The following is a 23692-nucleotide window of genomic DNA, read 5'->3' as shown; positions in this document are numbered from 1 at the left end:
TTGGTCATCTCACCACCAGGGGGCCCCCATTTCCTTCTCAAGTTGGGGCCTCGCCGAAATTACTCACTTTCCCATGCTGCATTGCGGCCCCCTCCCATCTCGCGCCTTCCCTCTTGTCTCTCGCCGAGCTGCTAGCCGACGGTGTGTGTTGTTGTCGATGCAATGATGGCGGCAGCGGGATGCGGATCAGCAACCGCGGCTGCCGTAGGAGGCCAAGGAGGAACCGCTACGGCCAGAGGTCGTTTCCCCGGTCGGCCCTGGTCGTCACGCAGTCGTTTGCGTTCCGAGAAGCGTTGGCAACTCGGACGATCAGGCTTAGAAGCTGATGATGTGACTAACGGAGGGCCAAGGCCCACAAACCTGGTTCTGTCGTTAAACGAAGACCAGTCTCACTTACGCTTGCTCGGGATAGAGGCGAGCCATAAGGTCCTTGGCCAAGCTGGATACAGCTCTAGTGGGAGTGAAGAGGTGAGGTGCCAAACCGAGCCAGGAGTTAGTATCTTTATTTCATTTTCTCATATTTGGTGTGATTGTTGAATGTGTGAGAACGAGTGCTTGTCCACAGCAGTATGACTGATTAGTGCCATGGAGAAATGTCAACATCCTTTTGCTAGGCTAACATGAACCTGCACTACCTTTACATGCTAACTGCTGTTAGCCTACAGCAGCTTTCCATGACATTTAATGGGCAGTCGCAACACAGTGCCACTCCAACAAAGCAGCGGAGCACTTACTGTATTGTACTGTTCCCTTAATTGCGCATATTGAGGATACACATAAAATGATGTCTAAGTGTGAGTATTACGTGTTTGTTTAAAAGCTAGTTGGTGAGTGCGCCAATTTGTAAACATGGAACGTAGTTGTTTCATTTGTGGCCCGCTCCGTATCGGGCCAGCGTAGCAGCTAGCTAAAAGTAGCGAACACAAAGAACGGGAAGGCTAGCGCCTACTGCAAAGTCGCTAAATGCTAACAACCCAATACGCTGTCTAGGTACGGACAAAGTTTTATGCTTATGTAATTTAAATTAGGCTGAATAAACCACCACATGTCTACGCAGCATGCCATAGATACAAACACTCGGGTCAGACAATATAAATTATTTGAAAGAACATTTCCAGTAGGTAGAACAGAGTTACAGTCAGCTAACCGCTAGCCAGTGTTGCCATACACGACAGGTTTAAATGGTGGTGCAGAAGTGTATCCTAAACCAGCCGTAGTTACAGCTGAGAGAGCGTATTATTTATACACATGTAGTAGTTGACGTCTAGTACCGGGTCACACCATTGGAGTTGTTGGAAGGGTACCAGCCCGCAGCTCAAAAAGTAAAAGTGTTATAAAGCCTGGAGCGTGTGGTTATAGCGCAGATACACCTCAGCCTATCTACTCAGTGAGTCAAGTTTTTGCACGAGGTCATAAATAATCTGGATTACATGCACCTGCAGTTTAATGCCACTAAAGAACTTTACCTCAAACAACAAATGCATCTTTCAGTGCTTAGTATTGTGACTAAGATTTGATGAATGTAAACAGTTGTAGACAGTGTATTTTTTTCTTTTAGTATTATGTCACAAATCCATGGCCCAATTTGCAAAGATTAATATTGTTTGGCTTATTCAAAAAGTCATCATTATGCAGGACATGAATCCATCCATTTCAATTATCTTTGTTAGTGTTGTATTTGCTGTGGAAATGTTGATTGTCAAAGTGAATGCTTTTTATTTATCATGTTTGTTGTCTTGTTTTTGATTATCAGCAACCAGCAGAGTGATGCCAGGTTGCTTAAAGTGTTAATAGTCTTTATTTCATTTTCAAGGGGGATGACTTCAGAGGATTTGAAGCTGAGAGAAAAGGTCCCAAAGGGCCTGGATGGTCTCGACAAAACCCTTCTAAAGGTAAAGGCAACCACCTCACTGCATCTTATGTCATACTTAGTTATTTATGAACAGCTTTAGTTTTTAATCAAATTGAGTTACTTTGGATTTTGTAATATTTAAAGTGTCTTTGTTTTTTAGGTGATGCTGGCAACACAAAATCTAAACGACAAAGTGAGAAGTTACTGCCTAGAATGCCAGCAGTGGAGGCAGCGATTACCCCACCTGATCCTGTAAAAGATGTAAAATCAATGGAGGAAGTTCACATCTTATCTCCCGACGCAGAGCCTGCAAAGGGTTGCAGGAAGGGATCAAAAGGAAAAAACAATATGGATCGACGACCCACTAAAAACAGAGCCTCATCAGCAGCACCAAGGATTACTATAAAGTTGGTGGCCAAAAAGAAAATGAGGACTGTAAAGGAACCGAGTAAAAAATCTGCGAATAAGTTGTTGATCGAGGAAGTTCATGATTATTCTAAAACCAAGGACATCCAGGGCAACCAGATTTCAAGTGCCCACGTCAAATTAAAAACAGAATCACATGAGGTTAAACATGGCAGAGAAGACAAGGGAGAGGAGACAGCACCTGTACGGCGGCGTGGGAGATCTGCTTCAAAGACAACAGAGCCTGTCAGCCAGACAAGCGCCAAAGTTGTGATTGATGACCAAAACTCACAAGAGAGTAAACCAGCTGACGGGACCGACACTGCCATGGAGAGTGGGACTGAGCCAAAAACTAATTCAAAGAAATTGAAGTGTAGGGAGCATGTGATGGAGCAAACATCTGAAGTTAATCAACAAGTGATTCGTAGGAGCCGTAGAGTCAGTAACCCACTCTCTAAAAGTGACTCTGATGGTGCAGCAGGACCAGAGAATCAGAGCAAAAGTGCTGCTGTTCAGGTGTCAAAATCAGAAGCCTCTGGTACAGTAGAGTCGAAATCATTGTTGAGAGGCAACAGACGAAGACAAAGCAAGAGGCTCAATAAGGACATTACAGTGCCAGAAAACCATGGTCCATCATCCACAGAGAGAAATTTAACGGCACAGCTCACTGACAGTTTGCCTCTGATAAATAAGGACACGCAAGTCCCAAGCTTAAAGCTAATACGGACCAGAAACCCAAAATATGATGCGCAGACCAGTGGGAAGAATAAAGCTCGAAAGAAAAAGCGCAGAAAATTTATATGGACTTTAACATTGGTAAAGGGAGGGAGTCAGACACAGGTTGCTGAAAACTGTGACAAAGTTGCAGAGGAGACTGTGACTGAAGTGCACCAGTCCACTTTATGTGATGCTAGTGTCACCAGGACTCTGAGTGATGTGGATGAAGCTTCAAAATTGGAAAGCTTAGCCACACAAGAGAGTAAAAGCATGGACAGTCAGTGTTCCCATGAAAAACCTGACATAACATTTGAGGAAAAGTCCACTATACAAGCAGAAGTAGAAGAGGAACACAAAACTGAAGATCCATCTGCAGAATTAAATAAAATGGATAGCGAGAAAGTTGTCCCACCTCTTCAGATCAAAAAGGTGTCCTCTCCTGGTAAACATAAAAGCTCAAAGCCATCCTTTTTAATTCAGCAAGTTAGTCCTTTATCTGAAAAGACAGAGGACATTTTCAAAGATTTTAGTGAGACCAATGAGGATAAATCACCATGTCAAGAGGCTGTGGCCACACCAAGTAGGAGACTAAGGAGGAGGACATCAAGCATTGACTCACCACAAACTAAGTCTGTCAGTCAAAAGCCAGTGACCACTCAGAAACGGAGAATTAGAACATGTCCACAAGATAAAGATAAGCATCAGGTGCACCTTGAAGATTCTTCTCAGGTTTCAACTGATGATTGCAATTCCCATGTTCTTCCTGAAAACTGTGGTGAGAGATTGTCTGAGGAGCCCACACAGGTGACAATTATAGATGCCACTGAAATTCCTGGTAAGGATTCCCCAAAGAGCACTGATCATCCATCCCAGCTACCAGTGGAAAGCTCCCCACAGAGGTTGGAAGTGGAAAATGTAGTAGTAGAAACACAGATCAAAGAGGCCAAACCATTGCCTATGCCTTCCAAGCCTAGAAAATGTAGAAATAATAAATTAGGAAAAAAGAGGTCTGCTCAAAGGAAGAAGGCAGTTGTTTCCCCTGAAATCAACATCAACACTGAGTTGGCTACAGTTGAAGATACTAATACAGAGTCTCTACTAAAAGAAGATATTCAACCTTTAGAAGAAGAGGTAAAGCAGCCAGAAACAATAGAATGCACCCAGTCAGAGAAAATACAAAACATTGTGTCAGCAGAAGAAGAGCAGATACAGCCACTGGTAAAAGAGGAAACAAACTTGCAGCTAATAGATGGTGAACCACCTTTGTTGTCAGAAAGTCAAGCAAGTCACCCAACAACATCATGCTTACAAAAAAAATCACTCAAAAAACTAAAAAAGAGACGTAAAAATTTGATTGGGCAGCGTCAGAAACACAGGTACAGGAATAGAGATGGAAAGTTTGCACCACTCACAATATCTGAATGTGAGAACATTTTTGAGGGGGATAGTGACATGTCCACCCCACTGGAAGATATCACATCACCCCTGAGCTCCAAGCTCATTGGAGTACATAAAAAATACAAAAAGACACAGTTTTTGGAGTCCAAAGGGCCAGAACCACAGTCTAAAATAATTTCTAAGCTGATAGACATAGGTCTTGAAAAAGATAGTTTTAAGCAGGAAGAAACAGACACATTAGTTGATATGGGGCAGGCAGATGTTGTAGAAACCCCGCCTGGTAAAACAAAGTTTATAAAAAACATCAAGCACTTCATTATGCCTGTTGTGAGTGCCAGATCATCGAGAGTGATAAAGACTCCGCAAAGGTTCATGGATGATGCTGGAATGTCTGTATTGCCTCGAAGAAACTCTCCAAAGAAGGGTGCACAAGTGGGTTTGCAAATACGTCCAGGAAAGAGGCGAGATGATGGGACATGCAGAGCTATATCCCCCATCCTGCCAATGGGTGATGAGGACATATTAAGTGAAGCTCAGCTGGATGTTGATCTGTTTTCAGCTCAGGACCTAGATGACGACATTGATGTAACTGAAAGCCCTTTTTCTGAGAGGAAAAGTGGTAAAGGTGAAAAGAGGGGGTCTGTTCTAAAGAACTCTAGTTTCAAGTGGCATGTCCCAGAAGAGTCTAGCAAGGAAGCGTGTACATTGGACAAAACTCTAGAAGAGGAATGCGAGGATCTGTTTTTATCTGCACCAGCAGACAAGCCCACAGAACAAACTACTGACCTGGATCCACTGAAAAAGAAAAGTCCCCCCAAGTTGAATAAACAAACAGCTCACCTCAAGATATTTCAAAGGCTCAAAAAAGTGCACACTTTATATCCAAAAAGCAAAAATACAACTGAGGTAGTGGATATGGATAGTAAACCTCCTCAGCTCCCCGTTGATTTAGCTGAAGGACTCGACGATGAGGCCATGAGCATCAGCCTTAGACAACGGAATACAAACTCTGAAAAGCAGAAGTCCAAGCTCAAGATTGAAGACCTCAATTCTCCTGGAGTTGTCAGAAAAGTGTGTGTAAGGACTATGAACTTCAAGGCCCTTGCATATCAGCACAGTAAAGTGGAGGATTTATCGGGGAAAGATGGTGCCCAACTTCACCCAGGTAAGCAGTAATGATTACAAGCATTACCAAGATTTCAGACCAAGCAAACCTTTATTTTCCTATGCAGCCTTGTAGACTGAACCACCTAATGTAGCTACACTGGCATTACCTTTTATTTACAGGTGTGCTGCAGTCAGAACAGATCTCAGGTTCTATGGAGAAGGGGACTTCACAGAGAGCTCGTCTTACTGGAGCAAATAAGAGAATGTTCAATCTCCTCAGGAAGGCAAAGGTCCAGCTCATAAAAATTGACCAACAGAAACAACTAAAGTCATCTGGGGTAAGGTTATGATGCATGCAAGTACATTTGTAGTTAGCATAGGCTAACTATTTGTTGTAGCGCATGTGTTGTGTGGCATTACCTTTTGTAGAGAATGAAAATCTCACATAAAAAGAAGCTGGATCATACAAGGGGATTTTCTAGTTGTTCTTAAGCTTGTGCTGATACCATGTTATTGTCCATCAACTCTGCAGCTGTTATCTGGCCCAAGTGGTGTCAGGGCTCGTGACGTTACTTCTAAGAGGCAGAAGAGGAAGCAGAGGGTGCAACCTGAAGCTGATGTTGTCGTCAAGACAGAGCCACCCCCGGGACAAGTAAGTATTCACATCGATGGCCCAATGGTGAGCACAATCTTAGATTTTGTGCACATCTTTGTTTTTTTTTAGGAAACTCTTTGTATGGTCTACAGTTGTATTGTATGTAAAAAATATAAAAAATTAATGACTTCTACAGCAGGAGTAGGGTGTAAGCATACATGCACATTTCTCTCCTATGCGCGGCGAGCCTTAGTGACCGATACACAGGTTGTTATGGAAGAGAGATTTCAAGATTATTTTCTTTAAATTCAGGTTTTTTCATGCACACATTGAAAATGTGCTTAAAGGTTGATGAAAACTCAACTGCAGACTCGATAAGCTCGTGTCTTGTAAAGCCTGAGTCTGTAATTTGTTTCTGAAGCACTTTATGTTATATTTGGATAGCCATAAAGTTGGGCAGTATTGTTGTTACCGACATCTACATCATGCCTTAATCACCTACAAGAAAACACTAAACATTATCTTACAGGATTGCACAGGTGGGTTAGTTTGTGACAGTAATGCCAGCAAATAAATTCAATTTGTGCAAATGAAATGACTGTATTTGGAGAGTAAGAAACATTGGGCTTTTAGTTGTATGTACTTATGTATGTATTGATGATTGTCAGGACTAGGACCTGGAGGATTTTAACAAATTAGATAAAAACTATTTACACACTGTAGCTTCAACATAAATTGTTCTGATTGATTTTCGTTTCGTCTCTTTTCCTAGCCCCAGGTCATCTCCCCATTATGCCAGGAGTTTCGAAAAGCAGGAGGTCCCCGAATCAAGCACGTGTGTCGTGCAGCATCTGTAGTGCTGGGACAGCCTCGAGCAATGGTACCAGATGACATACCCAGATTGAGCGCATTGCCTCTGCATGAAAGAAGTGGCATTTCCCCATCTGCTGTCACTAAAGGTAGATGTGACCCGATTGACAAACTGATGTGGACTGTCTGTCTTGAAATTCAATTTCTTCTGACTTGAAATGATGGCATCAGTAGTGTTACGCAACTGTGTGACAAAAATGAATAATGTATTACAATTTACAGTGAAGCGTGATTGGGTTCGTGATAGTGTATTTACAAACGATGGGGTTAATACAGGCCATAATAACAAACAGAACTCCCACCGTCCCGACAACCAGGAAACAAAGACACACACTAATCTCTACCTCCCTAACAGGTAATCAGGAGTAAACAGTGAATGGCAAAAATGGCGATTCCCCCCTACTGTGAGAAAACAGTATGGGGGACCAAAATTAACTACAACTCTATTTACAATATTTGCCCAGATCTCTGCCAGAATTCAACTGGTTTGTCTCAACACACACTAGCGCCTCCACAATTTCCCTCCCTCGATTCTCTTCCAGGAGGACAGCTTTATCTCCCCTGACACCTCCCATCACCGCTCTCCTGTCACCACATCTGGCACGTCAGTGCCTGGGGAGAACAGAGATTAGGGAAGAGACAGGAGCTCTCACTCCTGCCCCAAATGTCAAACCACAATTTTGTGCATAATAACAACTTGGTCGTAACAGTAGTAGTTGTTGATATAGTTTCAGCTTCTGTTATACTTACAGAAAACTTTATGGGCTTTTGGTTTCGTTGGATTTAGAAAACAGACTCATTTCATGATTCCTTTAAGCAGAGGGACGAGTTCAACTGGACTAATATATTATTGGTGCATGCGAGTAATACAGTATATGAATCACTCCCTCTCTCCTATTAATTCTCACCCTTTTGTCTGAAAGTGTAGTTTAGTTCACTCATTTGAAAAAATAACCTATAAACCTCAGAAATCTATGCATGACTATTTCTTTAAAACAACTGACACATGTAATTTGAGTTGCAAACCAGAATAATGTCATTAAATAATCTGAAATTGAGAATATATTTTTTTGAACAAAAATAAAAATTAACCTGTCGAAAACAATGTGGCAGATGGTGGTTTGCTGTTCTTATTGTATGTTTGTTGTTACAGATGTTGGGTCTCCATCAGAATCAGACAGTCCTGGATTGTCAGATCCAAAGGTCACCAAAGCCAAGAAACCATCTAATTTTGTGAAAAAGAAAGGACTTGGGCCATTTGGGTACCGCTCTCGGAGGTGTGGAGTATGCAAAGGCTGTAACCACGAGGACGACTGTGGCAAATGCATAAACTGCCTTGACAAACCTAAGTTTGGGGGTCCCAATACGAAGCGGCAGTGTTGTGTGTAAGTTGGCTTTTATGACATAAGTATTTGCTGCAAAATATAGCAGCATTCAGAAATAATGAACAATTCTTCTATTTTTTCCCCACAAGCTATAAGAGATGTGATCAAATTGAAGAGAGGAAAGCCAGAAGACTAAGTGGAAGAACAGTACCCAAAGGTAGTTATTTACTTAATCATGGGAGCTTCATGTTCCTATTAAACATCCCAACACACAGCTACATATCTCTTCTTTCTTAAGGCTCCTCCAAGCGACGGCGGTCATCTTTTAGCGGAGGTCATTCAAGTAATGAAGAAGGAAACGAGTGCACCGCAGACTCACCTTCTGGTCTTCAGGCTGACGGCAGCAGTCCATCAGTAAGGAAACAGCCAAAGCGTGTTGTGAAACCCCGTGTCTACTTTGACCTTGTGGACTACGACTCGGATGTAGATGACAAAGCTCTGTCAAGTTCTGCGTCACCAGCCAGGAGAAGAGGTACTGGACATCGTTTCAGTCAAGGTAAATTAAAGCTCATAATCCAGCTCAGGTGGTAGCTTTCTATGTGATTTTCCCTAAACAACATATAAGTATCTGCTCAAATGTGTTACATATTACAACTGAACAGTATGCCGAAAATGTACAATGTACAATACCTATACTGCAAAAATAAAAAATATTTGCAAGGGTTATACATGTAGAGCATTCCTCTTACTAGTTTTGCCAGTTTATTGAAAGCCATACCATCATTGCAACATTCACCTTTGTTATCATATATGTTTTCCTGATATCGTGCAGCTCCATTGCATTTGTTCCAGACTTAACCTGTCCCTCCTGTCTTTCATAGACTTTGTGTCACTGGATGGATTCCTTGGGGACATTTCAGATGATGAGGTCAGGCATCGAAAGTCCAGTTCACACCGTGTACAACCTGTGCGACGAAAGCCTGAGAAGGTGCGTAATTCTGACTTTTTGACAGTTGCTCTAATGCTTAAAAAGTGTCTGCTTAAGACTTTCAATTTATCAAAGGGTGTTGATAGTTTCCACTTATTATTATTCCACTAAGCACATGCTAAATGCAGTTTTGCTTGTTTATTACCAGATTATGGCAGGATGGAGCTAAAAACGCCTCCCGGTTTCCCCATAATTCAAGCCAAATGTTTTTCTATTTTAATATCCATCACTGCCCACATTTTGTAAGTAACCCATGGTTGTCTTTCAGGTTCAGACGTCTCAGGGTCCGTTGGAAGAGACTCCTCCCAGTGTGCTGGCAGCTTTGGCCCATGGCTTTGAACAAAGAGAGGTTGAATCTTCCAAACCTTCCTTCAAAATCAGGGTTGATTTCAAGGTAGGTCACTTTGTTTTCACAGTGTATTTTAAATGGTTATTGTAAACACGTTTTTTTAATATTCTCATCTGTATGTCAGTGATCAGGACAGCAACGGGAGTCCTGTTTGAAAATGATCAACCATGTGGTATAGGATTTAGGGTTTTTAACATTTTAATGAAATGAAGAAATTGCATTAATGTCACACAAATGAAAACGATTGTACTTCTGTTAATCAGTGTCTCAGTTGACCCTACCACTTCAATTAAATCTTATACATATGACTCATTATCCATCATATAAACCTACCACTCCCACAGTCAGCTGATTGTGGTGTTCATACACATGCATCAAGTGTTCAGTCAGAATGGACTTCTTTGACATGCGCAGTGTTCTCCAGAAATAGAAGAAGCAGCTTCGATTCCACTTCTGTAGTAGACAAACGCTGCACATGTCTGCTCGTCCATACTGATCTGAATGACAATTGCCATATATACCAGCCCATTCTTTTGGATTAAAATTTGTTTCTGAATTGCTGTATCATTCAGAGTTTTCAGATTGGCATGTTTACATAACATTATTCCAGTCAGGCTTTTATTCCGATTACGTGTGCTTATGTAAACACAGTTTATGTCTCATTTTCAGGAGGACTGTGCTTTGGAGAATGTCTGGAATATGGGTGGTTTAAGTATACTGACTTCTGCGCCACCTGTTCCACCTTACGTTTGCTTCCTTTGTGCCAGTAAAGGGCAACATGAGGTAATTGTTTATCACACTATGCCATAACCACCATACATTTGTAGACTACTAAGGACAGCAGGTTTTGTTAAACTTCATTGTACATGATATCATGCAGGGAAAATAATTACTTTTCATTGTAGTTATATATTGTATAACTTACAGGAGCTTTTGTTCATTTGAATTTCTTAACAGATGCTGTTTTGCCAAGTATGTTGTGAGCCCTTCCACCAGTTTTGCCTTGACGCCGCAGAGCGCCCCTCAGAGGAGAACAAAGAAAACTGGTGCTGTCGCCGCTGCAAATTCTGTCACGTGTGTGGCAGGAGAAACAAGCACTCAAAGGTAATAACCTTTCATTTCATTTAGTTTGTAATATTTCACTTGTAAATATTAATGTAGTTCATGGAATAAACTTTTAAATACCTCATGTCTACTTCAGCCTTTATTGGAGTGTGAACGTTGCCAGAACTGTTATCATGCTTCCTGTCTTGGACCCAACTATCCGAAACAAAACAAGAAGAGGAAAGCTTGGGTATGTTCACTTTTTTTTATAACGAAAACACAGTCATCTATGTTTTAGGCGCCCACACACACTGATTCCTGGTCTAATGTGATGTTTTTTGTTTAGGTTTGTATGACATGCATTAGGTGTAAAAGTTGTGGCGTCACACCAGGAAGGAGTTGGGACACTGACTGGAACCACGACAAAGGCATCTGTCCAGACTGTTCAAAACTCTATGACCAGGGTGAATATTTAACCTTGATAGTACATTTGTTAATCGCTGTGAGACACGATTCTCCTCTTTAATGCAGCTCTATCCTTCTTTTATAAGGTAACTACTGTCCGATCTGCTTCAAGTGCTATGAGGACAATGACTACGACAGTCAGATGATGCAGTGTGGTACCTGTAACCACTGGGTACATGCCAAGTGTGAGGATCTAACAGGTAAAGTTTTTATTCTCCATCCTTTTTAATGAGAAAAATACTACCTTTCTGGAATGCATAAATTAATTCAATGCATCAGCATTACATACTTATTAAGTTCAATTGTTTAACTTTAAACAAAATATTTAGGACATAATAATGACTAAATGCATTTCTCTTTTTTTTCTCTTGTAAAATAATTTCAGATGAGCTTTATGAGATCCTGTCCAGCCTTCCAGAGAGTGTGGTGTATTCCTGTAGGCCGTGCAGTGTCACTCAGCCCAGTGCCTGGAGAGAACTGCTCTACATTGAGCTCAGGGCCGGGGTGGAGAAGGTGCTAGCTTGCTTGCTTTCCTCCACCCTCACCCAGCACCTTGTTACATGCTCACAGGTTAGAGACTTCCTTTCAAAGGTACCATGTGAACTGTTGGGCAGTTTATGTTGGAGTGTTTAAATTTGTTTTACTTGTACATAAAATAAACGGTTGTTAAATGTGCGTAAATCTCTGCTGCAGTGTGAAAAGTCGGTTGATCCAGACAGTGGACTAGAAGGACATCCAGCCTGTGACCTCCGAGCTGTTGGCAAGAAATTTGATAAGGGCCTTTACACTTGTCTGGTGAGTACATAACGTCTTGTGCAGTTACTGAACACATGCAAACCACCATATTTGGTTGGATATAATTGTGAGTTTTAACTTTGTATGAGCCTTTATGGACATGATAAAATCACATATCACCCACTTAAATATAATTTATATTCTCAAAAACACATTTCATGCAATGGCAGCGTGCACCGTGCTTTGATTCACTCGGCTTCTGTCACAGTAAACATATTGACAGTGGACTCATCTCTACTGTTGGTGTCAGTTTTTTTCCCGCAAATAGACATGACATTTGTGTGTAGTAGCATACAGCACCGATAAGTGAGATCCAATCACAAGTTGTCACAGTAGATACATTAAGGACATTTTAATGCCAGGTGTTAACAGTCATACTGGAGGCAGGACACCTTTGATCAGGTCACCCATGATGTTAATACCAGGTCTGAACAGGGTGTAAGATATGAATCTCATGGATACTTAATTTGTTTTCAGAAAACGTTCCATGAAGATGTTGTTCAGGTAGTACGAAAGAGGCTTGAGCAAGAAGAGGACCTTCCAGAAGAGCAGAGACCCACTGCTCTGGCACGCTCTTACTACCTAAAGGTGGCGTATTGCAATAAACTTTTGAGGATGTGGCTGCTCTTAATCATAAATCATATTTTTTTTTTTCATTCTGTGAAGTACTTACAACCCACCTTTTCTCATTTGCTAATGGGAGTTTGGAAGAAAAAACATTTCAGTTATAATTGAATGTGATTCTTCATTTTAGCTCCTCGAGGAAGTTTTTAATTGGTTCAACAGCCAAGACCCAAAAGTGTGGAACCCTTGTACCAAAGACTTGCCTATGTGAGTAATGGTTTTCTTTTGTTTTGTATTCAGGTTAGCATTCATTTGAAAATTGTTCTTTGCATACACAGCATCTTTAGGAAACATCTAGAACATACACTATAAAGCATCCACAAAATGTAATTGAGTACACTTCTGCAGTTTTTTTTTTTTTAGCAATCCTGCTAATGGCATTTTAAGCATAGGAAAGTAAAAAATGTAGTCTGACATCATCACTTAGTAAACCACATACCATCTTGTGAAAGTTATACGCACTATATTTTGTTATTACATAAAAATAAATACTTATAAGCTTTTAAACTCATTATCATTCTGGTTAAAGCGGGATGCTGTCCCAGGCTATCCATCCTCCGACAACAGAGCATGTTTATGCTCAGTGGCAGGAGAGGGAGGAGCTTTTGTCAAGGGCTCCACTCAGCATCCTGCAGGAGGACAATGAAGAAAGCCTGGATGTAAAGGAAGAAGAAGCTGTTTCTCCAATGTCTGGGGAGCCAATAAGCCGGAACCACTTCAAAACCAGCAGGGCCGTCAGACTCAAATTCAAAGGTAATGTTGTCAGTTATAGTGGAAGTGGATATTTTTGTATCCTTATACAGTGTCTTGGGGCTTCAATGTTTATTTTTGCACATTTATTAGGGAAAAGGGGTCGACTCTCAAAAGCTGATCTAGATACAGGATGGTCTAAAGATGACGAGAGACAGTGCTCTTTGTGCCAAAAGTATGGAGACCTCAAATCCAGTGTAAGTAAAATGAATAATAGATCATAATACAATGCAAACTGGTTAAGTGCTAGTAAGTACTGTACATAGATCTTTGAATCATAGCACATTGGGCTTAATATCCTCTTTTTTGTTCCACAGGAAGCGGGCAGGTTGCTGTTCTTGGGCCAGAATGAGTGGGCACATGTTAATTGCTGTCTCTGGTCAGCTGAGGTGTTTGAAGAGGACAATGGCTCTCTGTTACATGTACACAGTGCTGTCACAAGAGGGCGCTTGATGGTTGGTTCATAGTTTGTCATTAAATCTGATGTAGCTGTTAGTTCAACAGTTTTTTCACTGACAATATTACTGCAATATCTAAGTTAAGAGCTTCTAAAGTAGAGCAGTCTGTAAAAAATAAAACTGAATGTGTAACCTTTTTTTTTTAGCGATGTGAACACTGCAACCAGACGGGTGCCACAGTTGGCTGCTGCCTGACATCTTGTCAAAGCAACTATCACTTCATGTGTGCCCGGTCCCGTCACTGTGTTTTCCAGGATGATAAAAAGGTCTATTGCCACAAACACAGACATCTCATCACTGGAAAGGTAATTTTTTTTTCCACAAGTTCTTTTCTAATTGTTGCTATAATGTCATCTTTCGAATTGAATTCTTAACAGTTTCATCAATTATCGTCGTTTATTGAACAGATGGTAACTGGTCAAGAATTTGAGGTGAACCGCAGGGTGTATGTGGATTTTGAAGGAATCAGCCTCCGCAGAAAGTTCCTGACAGGACTGGAACCAGAAGTTATCAACGTCATGATTGGTAAGTTGCTTTCGTTTGTTGCTTTTTTCACTGCTTTTGGCATTTACCAACCATAAATATTAAACTTCCACATTGTCACTACACAGGTTCCTTACAAATAGACAAACTAGGTGTGCTGACAGAACTTTCAGCTAACAAAGGAAAACTATGTCCTGTCGGGTTTAAGTAAGTTTCTAGGTATTTTATAATTTCACACTTCATTGTGTATTTATGTGAAACATTAAACAAAAACACTTTTAAATATTTGTAATTCTTTCCTAAGGTGTTCGCGCTGGTACTGGAGTACAGTTAATCCATTGCGCCGGTGCAAGTATACATGCACAATCCGAGAGGTCCGACCCATTGTACCTGAGAAGCCTGTTGAGGAGATGCCGAACCAAGGAGACAATCGCACCATTGCTCACAGCCCGTGTCCACTGCCTGGTGTGCTTTCATACTGAAAAAACAAAATACACCTGTGATGTAATGTAATTTTATAGATAAAGCTAATTTTTGGGGATGTTTCTTATAAATCCTCAGAATCTGAAGTCCAAAAGGCTAATCCGAAGAAATCGCAACCATCAGTAGATGACAGCTTTGTCCAGGGACCACTGACCAAGTCAGAGCACAGTGCAAGGCCAAAGATTCCCCAAACCAGGAGACCAGCTGGTGGACTGTCCCGACCTCTGCCATCTCCAGGTGAAATATGAATCAATTTGCGTTTTAGAACAATATTCTATTTAAAGGCACGTCAGTCATTTCACTCAAAAGCATGAAAGTCTAAAGATGTTTTTTATTTCTGTTTTCTTCTCAGGACTAGCCCAGTCGAAACCCCACCACATATTAACCATAAGTGATCTGGGGGAGACTCGAAGGGCTCGTCACCACAGCCCACATTCACACACAACAGGCCCCCGCAGTCACATGTCTCCCCCTCCTCTGGGCCCTCTGGCTGGACCAGTCACCCTTCGTACCGGAAAATCTTCTCTTCCCACTTCCCCGCTGTTTCCACTTGCTACTGACAACTTGATAAGTTCTCCTTCCTCCCGCCCAGTTGGAGGTCGAAGTGCTTCCTCTGTCCGATGCCCTGGAAATTCGATGACCCACTGTACCTCAACTTTCTTTCCTCAGTCTCCCTGGCAGGATAGCACGGGAAACTTTCCTTCTCCAAGTCTATCTTTCTCCTCATCAATACATTTACCCAGAACTCGATTATCATTCGATCTCAGCCAGTCAGACTCAGTTGAGGTGCCACACAACTTCTTAGCTTCACCAGAGCCTGAAGATGTGTCACCAGCAAATGGTACTTCACCACAAGGAGACTTGGATCAACACAAGGATCAAGAGGAATTTTCCTACAGTTCATTTCACAAGGATCCTAACATGAACATGGGCCAAGAGATGAGGACAGAACTGGAGATTGAAGAAACACTCCTCAATGAAGGTGTAGCAATGAACTGTGGGGGGCAGATAGTAGTGGAAGGTGATGATCAGGAGGAATTCTGGGAAGGAGCCCAAAATGTACACAAGAAGAAGAAAAAGACCCTTGTTGCCAGCCTGCCACGGTCTGCGGCCTCAGCAAGGGACGACTTAGAAAACACCTCCTCCTCTGAAGATGATATGGAGCACTATTTTGACTTCTCTCGGACAATAGTCAGTCGCCCTGGATCAAAAGATCTTACCAAGTCTCCCCCCTCCCCTTCCTCTCGACCTATGGCTCAGCTTGATGGTGTAGACGACGGCACAGAGAGTGATGCAAGCGTAGTGACAGGCAACGATGCTCAGAAAGTTGATGGCCTAACAAAAGCTCAGATTCAAAGCAGAAAGCTTAATAAAAGTGACACTGGATTGGAAACTCCAAACTGCACAGCAGCTGTCCAGGGCCTGGTCCCTGAAGCACCATCCATTGAGCACACAGATTCTTCATCAATTGCCAGCAAAGATCCGGCTGATGGCTCAAATCAAGATCCTCCTGTATCATATGATGCTAGTCAGTCAAGTTCTCCACAAATCTCTGCATGCACTCCATTAAAAGAGCCAAGCTCTGACACTCCCTGCATAAATCCGCAGACCATGCTTCCTACTACAGCTCATGATGCTGATTTACTCAAAAAGGTGCCTGAAATCGCATATTCAAAAGGGTTATTCCAGGGGTCCAGTTTAGGGTTGGTTCCATTGCTAGATGGCAAGCCACTTGAGACACAACAGCCTGAACCTTGTAAGCCCCCAAACTCGGAGCCTGACAGCAGCCGATTTTTTTCATCAGCAAATGGGTCAAATGTGCTAATGAACCATTTAACAACGAATACAGCGGATCCGTCACTAGCAGATAGTAGTCAAGGTGTCTTTCTGGATCTTCTCCAGCCCCCTTTAATGTCTACAGATGCACAAACCCCCCCTCAAGGCCTTGGGGACTCCTTGCAGATGTATTCCTGCTTACCTGGTTTCAGTCCATCTCCTCTAACAAGTATAACACTTCAGCCACTAACATGTTCACAAGAGTCGACAACCATTTCATCTCTGTCCAATAAACTCACCACTCTGACCCCTGTTGTAGACGTGACACAAACACTGCTAAACATTGCCCCTCAAAATGATCCAATGTTGTCAGCCACCCCAGCAGGAACATGTGGTACTGTCTCTGTACCCATCTACTCCACACAAACACAAGCACTGGGTTCTGCAACTGTCACTATTGTCTCATCGACCACATCAGTACCATCTCTGTCTGGGCTGCTAACACAGTGTTCCACTGCTCCAGCAGCAGTCCAAACCACCTCCACCCCTGTGCTCTTAAATGGTTACAGCTCCACATCTATGCAGAAGGATGCTGCATCTGGTCACACAATCTCCATCAACTTCTCTACTTCCAGACCGGCTGTAGAACCTCAGCAGTTGGTGGCACCCCAGGCTTTACCTGGTCATGCCATTCTTACTGTGAAAGAGGTTGGAGGTCCGAATGTGGATCCGACACCGCATGTCCTGCTGGTGAACCGCCTCGGGCAGATCTTTGTTAAGAATCCTGAAAGCAACGCTTTCCAGCTGCCCACTCCGAACTCCCCTTCCTATAACTGTGTCACTCAGATTGCAAGTCTTTTGCAAAGCAATGCACTGTCAGCCACACTAGCAGCAGCTGGTACTATGACTGCTCCACCCCCTAGGGTCAACATAGCAACAGTAGTACCTCCGTCGGTTACACCTGCAGTTCAGAATTCAACTGCAATCACGCAGCTGCTTACTCACAACAGCAATGGCGCAGTGGTGTCCGTTAACGTAAAGAAGCCGAAGAAGAATGCAAAAGCATTGAAAGATGAGACTGTCCAAGAACCGAAAAAAACAAAGAAGAAAAAGGAGTCCGGTGCATCGAAAAAAACAAAGTCATCAAAGGCTGCAGGACAGCCTGCTCAGTCAACTGATAAACCTTCCATGACTCCTGCTGAAAGTGCCCAGGCAATTATTAACCAAGCAATGGCGAGTAACTACACTCCCAAGTGGAGTGGGCTTCGCACACTAAGCCCTTCCTCACTGGTTCTGCCACCTGGCCTATTGATTGAACCAGAGGCTCCAGAGTCTCCTCGCCCTCTATCACCTTTACCACCACCACCACCACCACCAGCTCCTGCACCTCGCCCCCGCACACACGTCCGTATGAAAAGAGTGTCCTCGCTCTCTGATCGTATTGTCACAAAGAAATCTAAAGTTGATTTCCAGCAACCGGAGCCCATCAGTGAGGATGAAAAGCGGCAGAAAACCCCTTTTCCAAGTCTCACTAGCAGGGCTTCAGGTGTCCGGATCAAGACACCAACAGTGAAAGGAGTACTAAACCTGGATGAGCTAAAGGAGGAGCCTATAAGTGATTCTGATAGCACAGGGTGAGCTTTATTTATTTTATATAGGCATGAAAGTTTGTTTTTTCTTTTAATTTCCATTGATTTCAGTTAAGCTTCCAAATTGAGCCTACTCTTACACTCACACACACACACACTACAAAAAAAATGAATAGCATCTATTTTGTACCTGTGCTTCTTCATTGTTTCAGCAATGTACATTGCATTGGTACATTTTGTTTTGTTTTCCATTATACGTCACGAGAAACAAATCTGTATGTAGGATTTTTATTCTAAAACAAAAACTTTATTTGCTCATTATTACAATCTGTTATTGAAATACCTTTCTCAGGTCTGAGCCTTGGGATTACATGTCTCTGGGTGACCAAGGAAAGCAACATGCTTGGGAACCAGTTGGACACAGCAATCTGACTGACTGGAAGAAATATTCTGGTAAGCTTGAGTTACAAATATTAAAGATTTGTGTGACTGAGTTTAGCAGTGTCTGCCATGACAACGGATCAGACTTGATGTGCTACTGTGCAGTTGAAATTAACGGAAACAGTGGCCACAACAGGTAGAAGCTGAGCCATGTGACCTCCTCTCCACCATGACGAGGTCAAAGTCAATAGTCACTAACTGATTGTATAAATTGTGTTTTGTTAGGTGCTACCTCAGATGAGGAACCATCACCGTCTGAGGCTGAAGAATGTCCAGTTAACAGAGAACAGTCACATTTACGATTCGAAATAACCAGTGACGATGGCTTCAGTGTTGAGGGGGACAGTATCGAGGGTAAGACAAATATTTCCCTAAAGGTCCCAAAGTAAAAACCAAAGCAATAGCAAGACTTTCTTGTTATGCTCTTTCTGTAGTTACTTATGTTTATTTTATCTTAATTTATCTTCAATTCTCCTTTTAGTGGCCTGGAAAGCGGTAATAGACGGGGTTCAGGAGGCACGTGCAATTGCAAGGCTGAGGCCTCTCACGTTTCAGAGGATCACGGGAGCACGGATGTTTGGTCTGGTTCATGATGCAGTGGTGTTCTTGCTGGAGCAACTTCAAGGAGCTCACCATTGTCAGCGCCACGCCTTCCGTTTCTTTAAGCAGTTTAGCCAAGAGGACGATCTTCCGGTCAATTCCACTGGCTGTGCTCGCTCTGAGCTCTATGCGAGGTATGCTTTGAGTCATAAAATCCATTAGGATCCTGGTCAAGAAAATTGTGATTCTCTGACACACATTATACAGTGATTTTAACAATTATTTTGTTTTTCTTTCTGAAATGACTTGACTTTTCTGTCTCCTCTTAACAGGAAGTCCACATTTGATATATTCAACTTCCTGGCTTCTCAGCATAGGCAGCTTCCTGACATTGGGCCTTATGATGATGAGGAGGATGAGGTTCTTTTGAAGTCGACAAGGTCTGATTCCATATTTAATTTTTAATTGATATAGTTTTTGTTATGCGTTGGCACCTGAAGTGTTACCCATTTGAAATGTTAAAAGAAAATGCTGTGCACCTCCGCCAAATATTAAGGCCCATCACACTAAGAAATTTGATGAGTTTGAAAAGAATTTGATTGGATATTTCTGCTCTTTCTTTTAGACGAGCTACGAGCTTGGAGTTGCCTATGGCCATGCGCTTCAGACATCTAGAAAGAACTTCCAAGGAAGCTGTAGGCGTCTACAGGTAAGAACTACACTTGCACAGCAATGATAGTTCAATATATTTTTCAATAATTTGTGCATTTTTGTTGAAAAAAAGGAATTTATTGGTGCTGTCTGGAATTAGGGCCATACGTCATTTGTTTCAAGCACAAAAATACAAAAAGCAACCAGGTTGGAAAAAAAAAAAGGTTGCAATACTGATTAGAATTATTTTTCAAAAAGTATAGTCAGTTTTTTGTTTTATAAACCAAAGCATTTGACAAATTTAAAACTAGTGCATACATTTAAATACAAATGAATGTTACACTGAAACAATTGTTGAGCAGTTTGGGTTGGACCATAGAAGTAATATTACATTGTTTGAATCAATAGAACATCATCAACAAAATTCACCCAAAGTTATGCACTGGAGCTTTAAATTTTCAAATAGCTTTTTCTGTACATGTACTATATATCCCGTGAAACTTTGGCGAATTCTGCAGGCTCCGTCACACAGTTGTCTGAAAGCCACATGTCTTGTTTTAGGTCTGCCATCCATGGCCGTGGTCTTTTCTGCAAGAGGAACATCGAAGCAGGGGAGATGGTTATTGAATATGCAGGCATCGTCATCCGCGCAGTGCTCACTGACAAAAGAGAGAAGTACTACGATGGCAAGGTTGGTCTGGTTTCCTTATTCTATCGGTCTCATTCTAATATAGGTCGAGTAGCTACAGTAACTGATGATTATGGTTGAGAAAATGTAGAGGATGTATTGGTGGGTCTCATTTTTCTTTTTTGCCTTTGCAGGGTATTGGCTGTTACATGTTCCGCATCGATGACTTTGATGTGGTGGATGCAACCATGCATGGCAACGCAGCGAGATTCATCAACCACTCCTGTGAACCTAACTGCTACTCACGAGTGATCAACGTGGAAGGCCGGAAGCATATTGTCATCTTTGCTCTTAGAAAGATCTACAGGGGGGAAGAGCTCACCTATGACTACAAGTTCCCCATCGAAGACGCCAGCAACAAACTCAACTGCAACTGTGGGGCCCGCCGATGTCGGCGTTACCTGAACTGAGAGATTCCCTGGGTGAAAGGAAGAGGATCCTGTCTGCAAGTAAGACGGCACTCGACTGGGGCTGGGAGTCGACATGTGAATAAGCCACTGTGAGACCAGACAATAATGTTGGGCTCCTTAGAAGTAATGTGTGGCCATTTTATGGATTGGACAAAAAGAGGAGAACCTTTGCATAAAACTTATGCAAAGGTTCTTCGGATTTTACTGTGTTCTTGTGTCACAGCAGCAGCAGTAAATACTGTGAAGGAAGAACAACAGGACATTTACACCAGATATTTAAAAGAAAATGTGGGCGGCTCCTCAATCTATATGGACAACACCACCGGAATTTCTTTGATACACGTCAAGCCTTATCTGTTTGAATCATTGCTGAAAAGATATAGTTAGCATTTGAGGATTCTATATGTTTTACTCATTTCGCGGGGGAGGAGTGTCTGTCCATTTTACACTTTGTTATTATGGTTGCTCCATCCTCCAGTGATGGGAACAATTATAGCCCCACTTGTGCATTTCTCAAGCCATACATTCACCCTTCACCTTTACTTGTGTATTTTATCTAACATTTAATACTTCTCATGTTGTTAATAATATTTCTCTCTTCTTTTTTTTTTTTTTGACTGATTTTTGTAGTGAACAACAAACAACCATGGTGCTAAGCTTTGAAAGGTCTTTAACGTAATGAGTTAGACTGTATGTCCTGTGAATCAGGATTTCTTAAGCTGTTTATCCACCCTGCTGAGATCATGTCTCTGGAAATGTATGCACAACCATACTCTTACCATCCTCGCACTATAGTGTGTGCTCTGTTTCACTCGTCTACTGTGGACTTCCAGTATAGATTATTGCGGATTCGCTCAGAGGTGTCATATTTTTTTAACGATGGAAGCAGGAAACCAATTTTTTGTGTTGATGTACAGTGTATGTAGCAAACACTACCCAAACCAAAACTGAAGAGTTGAGGTGAACTTGCTGGCCTACAGCTGCGAAATAATCATAAACACACAGAAATTCTCCGTCATCTGACTCTAGCTAGAGTTTATTTCATAATAAGGGAGGGCACTGGTGTAAAGCATCACCACTGAGTGTGGATTCAGCTCCTGCGTAAGGTTTGTTGAGAACAGGGTGAAAAAAAAACAAAGCTGAGAAAGTACACACGGCACCTTTAAAACGATGCTTATCTTTGTTATTGGTTGATATTCAGTAAAATCACACACTGTTAAAATTGTATATTTATTCATGTTCTGATTTATATTTTTAATGGTTAAAGGTTGTGCTTTGTATAAATGGTGGCGGTCTAGTGTATTAGGAGATCTTCCCCTTTTGTATCGTTTATTTTATTGTTTACAAATGATGTCCTTTCTTTCACTAATTTACTTGAATTTTTTTTGGGCAGTTGTGTCTCGCATTTAAGCCTTTACGACAAATTGTTCTAAAGCAGGTATTTTTAAAGAATCATTTTTATTTTTTTAATTTTTGGTTTTATTTGACTTTTTTTGTTAGAATCAGTCACAGGAGTAAATTGAGCACTGTTGGCCTTCGTAAGCCCATAATCGTTATGGCTTTTTTCCCCACCCCTCATATTGGAGCACATTTCCATACTGTTTTGTTATTGTCTTTATCCCGTTTCCTTCTTGCATGTCCAATCACTGGGATGGAGCTCAGATTAACATGTCGATCACCTTGCTGACAACAAAGGCAGCAGTCACTCCCAACTCCTTGCAAGGATTCTACCTCAGCTGTTGAGACAGATGTTTGGGAATACTGATGCAAAAAGAGAGGATGATAATTTAAGCATAGATTGGTTTTTATGTCCTACAGAATGTGTGCAACTCTGTGTATGTGTGTGTGTGTGCGTGCGCGTCTGAAGTGAAGGATGCAAAGCACTAGTCAAAACCTTAAGTTATCACGACCATCTCTCCCAGAGTCTGTTAAGAAAGCTGTATGTTATATATACAAACATATATAAATAAATATATATATATCTATATATATATTGTAGGGTTATTTTAAAATAAGTGTAAAAGACATAAAACTGAGAAGATGTGTGATCTTTAAAATTGATGTCTTTGTTACTATGTACAAATAAACCCTGAGTTTGTAAATATTTGTATACATATTTCTAAACCTGTTTAATTTTTCTATGCACTTTTTTATTTATGATGGTATTTGCCTAATAAAGATGTTAAGATGTTCAAACACAGTCCATTTCAATTATATATATATTTATAAAATATGTAGACAACTAGTGATGTTGAGCAGCAAACCATAACCTTTTTAAAGTAATCCAAGTGACAGCCAAAGTATAAAAAATACTGACATTGTGGAAACGATAGAGAGATTTTTGATCACATCTCCAGTCCATAAAACAGTCAAGTTATTGTAATGGATTTTTTAAAATATAAGTATGGGGTAAAGCTGTCTGAAATTCATCAATAATTATTATTATTATTATTATTATAATAATTTGATGGATAACAATAGGCTTCCTCGCACAAATTCGTGCCTGGAGCCGTTTCGGTCCCTGCGATTCATGCTCGGGCCCTGATAAATAATAAAATAAGTGAGTTGTTCTCACGTGGCAGAGCATGTATATCTGCCCTCTTATAATGTAAACGGCATTCACTACATTAAATGATCATCCATGGCTTCATTGCTTGGCTAAGCCGAAAACACTTGTCAACATAGCAACCTGTTAGCAGATTTATTATTTTTTGCTTATTGGTGTAAAGCATAAAATCCCTCTTTTCTTTTATCTCCTGCACATCTTCCCCTTGTCTAAATAATACTCAAGTCCAGTTTATTTGTACCTGCTTTTTTTTTTTTTTATCACTTTACGTTCAGTTGCGTAACATTTAGGACGGTGTATTGGTAGAAATTAAATACAGCACC

General features: G+C 41.4%; 1 protein-coding gene across 3 annotated transcripts; it reads left to right on the top strand.

The window, feature by feature from the left end:
• Positions 1-136: 136 nt before the first annotated feature.
• On the top strand, positions 137-22973 carry kmt2bb (lysine (K)-specific methyltransferase 2Bb). Of its 3 annotated transcripts, none has more exons than XM_058646997.1 (36): positions 137-468; positions 1814-1892; positions 2013-5537; positions 5660-5817; positions 6012-6131; positions 6847-7033; positions 8098-8329; positions 8419-8486; positions 8568-8825; positions 9151-9257; positions 9526-9651; positions 10276-10389; positions 10564-10710; positions 10808-10900; positions 10997-11114; positions 11202-11315; positions 11501-11685; positions 11809-11910; positions 12388-12498; positions 12665-12741; positions 13064-13287; positions 13378-13481; positions 13602-13739; positions 13889-14047; positions 14150-14267; positions 14354-14432; positions 14530-14690; positions 14787-14945; positions 15061-18118; positions 18426-18526; positions 18740-18868; positions 18996-19248; positions 19387-19494; positions 19680-19763; positions 20267-20396; positions 20528-22973. In XM_058646997.1, the coding sequence occupies exons 1-36, from the start codon at positions 163-165 to the stop codon at positions 20801-20803; spliced, it is 11508 nt and encodes a 3835-aa protein (XP_058502980.1). In that variant the 5' UTR covers positions 137-162; the 3' UTR covers positions 20804-22973. The 3 variants fall into 3 exon arrangements, with proteins under 3 accessions (XP_058502980.1, XP_058502981.1, XP_058502979.1); XM_058646998.1 differs by having other exon boundaries at positions 137-492; positions 8568-8801; XM_058646996.1 differs by having other exon boundaries at positions 137-492.
• The last annotated feature ends 719 nt before the right edge of the window (positions 22974-23692 follow it).

This window comes from Solea solea, chromosome 13 (assembly GCF_958295425.1).
Source record: "Solea solea chromosome 13, fSolSol10.1, whole genome shotgun sequence".
NCBI classification, from domain to species: domain Eukaryota; kingdom Metazoa; phylum Chordata; class Actinopteri; order Pleuronectiformes; family Soleidae; genus Solea; species Solea solea.
Note: the sequence above shows the minus strand (reverse complement) of the source record. Positions and strands in the feature narration are given on the sequence as shown.